This window comes from Selaginella moellendorffii, unplaced genomic scaffold (assembly GCF_000143415.4).
Source record: "Selaginella moellendorffii unplaced genomic scaffold, v1.0 SELMOscaffold_13, whole genome shotgun sequence".
Classification (NCBI taxonomy): domain Eukaryota; kingdom Viridiplantae; phylum Streptophyta; class Lycopodiopsida; order Selaginellales; family Selaginellaceae; genus Selaginella; species Selaginella moellendorffii.
In genome coordinates this window covers 2,730,958-2,732,574 of record NW_003314274.1, presented here as the reverse complement: position 1 = coordinate 2,732,574, position 1,617 = coordinate 2,730,958, and the positions used below count along the sequence as shown (strand labels likewise).

Genomic DNA, 1,617 nt, shown 5'->3' with positions numbered 1-1,617 from the left:
GAGAAGGTAACCAGGCACTTATTACTTTCATTTCTTTTATTTCTCTGACTGAGGCAGGAGATTTGGATCACAGGTTTTTAATAAGTCATTGCTGGCCAAATTCCCGTGGGCAATGAACGTAGAGCCCAACTTCAGATTTTGTGAGGCTGATGGTGGTGCGGACGAAGACCCTTGATTCTTTGAAATATATAGGTATGCTTCCTCGTTCCCGCTGGCTAGAAGTAGAGAGAAATTGGAAGAAGGGAGTGCCTCTACTCTGCCAATATAACGTCAACACTTGCGAGACCCTATCTCGGTCTTGATGATCATGGTGGTATCTAGAGGGTAACATCACAGACTAGTGGAGCTGAAGTAGGATCCTGAAGCTTCTGGAGCTACCATCACTTGAAGGTGCAAGTCTAGAACGTCGACGCTACTTCCGAGCATATCGCTTCTCATAGAGGGGCGGATTGCAGCCTCGGCTCAGATGCGATTTTCACGTACCTCTCGGCGTCCTTGAGCTCCAAGCCACTACTAGTGCTGGCGAGATCATCGTCCAGGAGCTTTTCGTCAATGAGCTCGACGACGATACCACTGTGAAACATGCTCAGAGCGGTTTCGCCCAGGAACCGCGGTTGTGAGGGGGATGAGGAGGAAGAAGATGATTGAGGATGGAACTGGACGGTGCGCTTGGTGTTGACGAGCTCGAGCAGCACGATTCCAAAGCTGTAGGCGTCGGTCTTGTCCGTGACTTTGGTGTGGATCAACTCGGGTGCCATGTATCCGGGAGTTCCTCACATGACAGTCACCACCTGGCTCGAGCTTGCTCAGGCCAAAATAGTTCTCGTCCAGGTGGATCTTCACCAAGAACGGTGATAACAAAGGTGGCGGATCAGCAAATCTGCCGTGATAGATGTTGCTCGAGGACTCATTTACCTCCACGAAGGATTGCCGGGATCACCTGGATGTCAAGCCTCAACTTGTCCAGTGATCCATTGAGCATGAACTCGTAGACAAGCAATCCGGCTGGTCCCTGGATGCAAAAGCCCCGGAGCTTTACCAGGTTGAAGTGCATCACCTCGGCCTTGAACTGCGAGTGTCCTTTCGACGAGCCTTGGATCTCTACGTCCATCTTCTTCACAGCAACGTCCGCAAACTCTCCTTTGAAGACGGATCCAAATCCTCAAGCTCGGGATTTCTAGTTGCCATCTTCAAGTCGTCATAGCTAAACTGGTGCAGAAGTATCTCATCGAGCTTCATTCCTTCGATGAGCACTTGCTTTTCCATTCGCCTCCTCCGAGATCTTCTCCACTTCCTGGTTGCCTCTCCACCCCGCCACAGCGCTTGCTACCCCAGCGATCACTCCCAGATAATTTTTTTTGCTTCGAATTGACTGTGGAAGATTACTATCAGTGACATTCCAGGTGATATTTCTCAAGATTCCAATGCCTGGATCACCCAAGCCGCCTCCACACTTGCTTGTTCGTGTTTGGAGCACAGGGCTCTGTGAACGAATGATCACCCGTCTGGGGAGTAGCATTCAGCCACCATTCTGGCAACTGCAATCCGTCCGTTTGGAGCTAAAACTTGGGTGTTTGTCAAGCACAAGATTCGGTCTTGGCTATACCATCACGCTGC

At 50.5% G+C, this 1,617-nt stretch overlaps 1 protein-coding gene across 1 annotated transcript; it reads right to left on the bottom strand.

Moving 5' to 3' along the window:
• Positions 1-434: 434 nt before the first annotated feature.
• LOC112346240 (G-type lectin S-receptor-like serine/threonine-protein kinase At5g35370) lies at positions 435-1,111 on the bottom strand. The gene is made up of 2 exons (XM_024674664.1): positions 916-1,111; positions 435-772 (listed from the first exon to the last, which is right to left on the bottom strand). Exons 1-2 carry the CDS (start codon positions 1,109-1,111, stop codon positions 435-437), a joined length of 534 nt encoding a protein of 177 aa, XP_024530432.1.
• Between the last annotated feature and the right edge of the window lie 506 nt (positions 1,112-1,617).